The sequence below is a fragment of the Euleptes europaea genome, chromosome 1 (genome assembly GCF_029931775.1).
Source record: "Euleptes europaea isolate rEulEur1 chromosome 1, rEulEur1.hap1, whole genome shotgun sequence".
NCBI classification, from domain to species: Eukaryota; Metazoa; Chordata; class Lepidosauria; order Squamata; family Sphaerodactylidae; genus Euleptes; species Euleptes europaea.
The window spans coordinates 115,867,757-115,869,416 of record NC_079312.1 but is presented as its reverse complement, the minus strand read 5'-3'; the positions used below and the strand labels follow the sequence as shown (position 1 = coordinate 115,869,416).

At 40.0% G+C, this 1,660-nt stretch overlaps 1 protein-coding gene across 1 annotated transcript; it reads left to right on the top strand.

The window, feature by feature from the left end:
* Window positions 1-487: 487 nt before the first annotated feature.
* LOC130476207 (olfactory receptor 10X1-like) lies at window positions 488-1,438 on the top strand. Its single transcript, XM_056848099.1, has one exon. It carries the CDS (start codon window positions 488-490, stop codon window positions 1,436-1,438), a length of 951 nt encoding a protein of 316 aa, XP_056704077.1.
* Window positions 1,439-1,660: the final 222 nt, after the last annotated feature.

The following is a 1,660-nucleotide window of genomic DNA, read 5'->3' as shown; positions in this document are numbered from 1 at the left end:
TTTTTATTTTATTATATTATAAGATAGAATTATTAACCCTTTTTTCTTGTTTTCTTTTTTGTTATAGTAAGGGATAGATAAACAATGGAAATAAATATTAGGATTAGAAATTTCTATGCAAAAGAATATATAAATTTATTTTGAGACGGAGAAGGGTGTAGGGGAAGTTAACCTATGATTGAATGCAACAATCTTGGCGAATGTTTTTATTGATGTTTATTGTTTATTTGTATTTGCTGAAATATGTGTTTAATAGTTTTGAAAAAAAATTATTCAGAAAAAGATAGTGGCACACCTTCTATATAACGAACAGACCACACCTTTGCCTTTTCTCTGAGAGGTAAATCACAGGAAGTCGCTTAGGACTCTTGTTGTCCATATCTATATTTTCACAAGAGATGAGCTGCTCATGACCCACAACCATGAGATTCAGTTTTTGCTAACTACTTCTCTTGTTTCCTTTCCAGGGTCAAGGTGCTGCAAAGCAATGAAAAAGAATCAAACACTTGTGACAGAATTTATCCTGGCCGGGTTTTCCAGTTTCCCAGATCTGCAGACTATGTTATTTGTTTTGTTCTTTCTCATGTATATTATAACCATGATGGGGAATCTGCTGATAATGGTAGTCATTGGGATTGATAGGACCCTCCATGTCCCCATGTATTTATTCCTCTTTGCTTTGTCCTTTTCTGAGACTTGGTACAGTTTAGTCATTATTCCTAAAATGCTGAGAGACTTGCTAGCCATGAGTAAAACCATCTCTTTTGCTGGATGTGCTGCACAAATGTTTTTATTCCATGGACTGGGTGGCACAAACTGCCTCATTCTCACAGTAATGGGTTACGACAGGTATCTAGCGATATGCAAGCCCTTGCACTACCCAGTCCTCATGAATAGGCAAGTGATCCTACGGCTTGTAGCTTTTTCCTGGACTGGAGGGTTTCTCATATCCCTAACTCAGACAGCTCTGGTTTTCAGGTTGCCCTTCTCTGGCTCCAACACCATCAAGCACTTCTTGTGTCACCTACGGACCGTAGTTAGGGTGGCCTGCACTGATGAAAGGACCACTGAAGTAATTATCTCTGCCATCTCTGCTTGTGGTTTGTCTGTCAGCTTCCTGTTCATTATGTTGACATATGTCTTTATCATCTTGACCATTCTTCAGATTACTTCAACTGAGGGCCGGCAGAAAGCCTTCTCCACCTGTGCCTCCCATCTCATTGTGGTGATTGTGCACTATGGGTTTGCCGCAATTGTCTACCTCAGACCCAATGCGCCTGGCGCTTTAGACAATGACACCCTGATGTCAATACCCTACACCATAATTACTCCCCTTCTCAGTCCCATAATATTTACCCTAAGGAACAAAGAAATCAAGGGTGCCTTAAGGATAGCAATTAGCAAAAAACTACTGACCCCCAAAGATATGAAATATTGATACACTAATTTTCTAAGGCAAACAAATTCAGTTTAAACCATTGTCATGTAATTGGTTGTTTCAATATGATCATAGAGTTCCTAACAAATTGTTGGCCAGGATCAGAGGAACGTGCCTATTACATTAGGTGCTTTGGAACACAGGCAGGGTAACACTGCTGCAGTTGTCTTGTTTGTGGGCTTCCTGGAAGCACCTGGTAGGACTTGATGGACCGTGGCCTGA

Bases quoted from the DNA above. Each gene is read 5' to 3' on its own strand.
- LOC130476207 (XM_056848099.1), top strand. From the start codon at position 488: ATGAAAAAGAATCAAACACTTGTGACAGAATTTATCCTGGCCGGGTTT.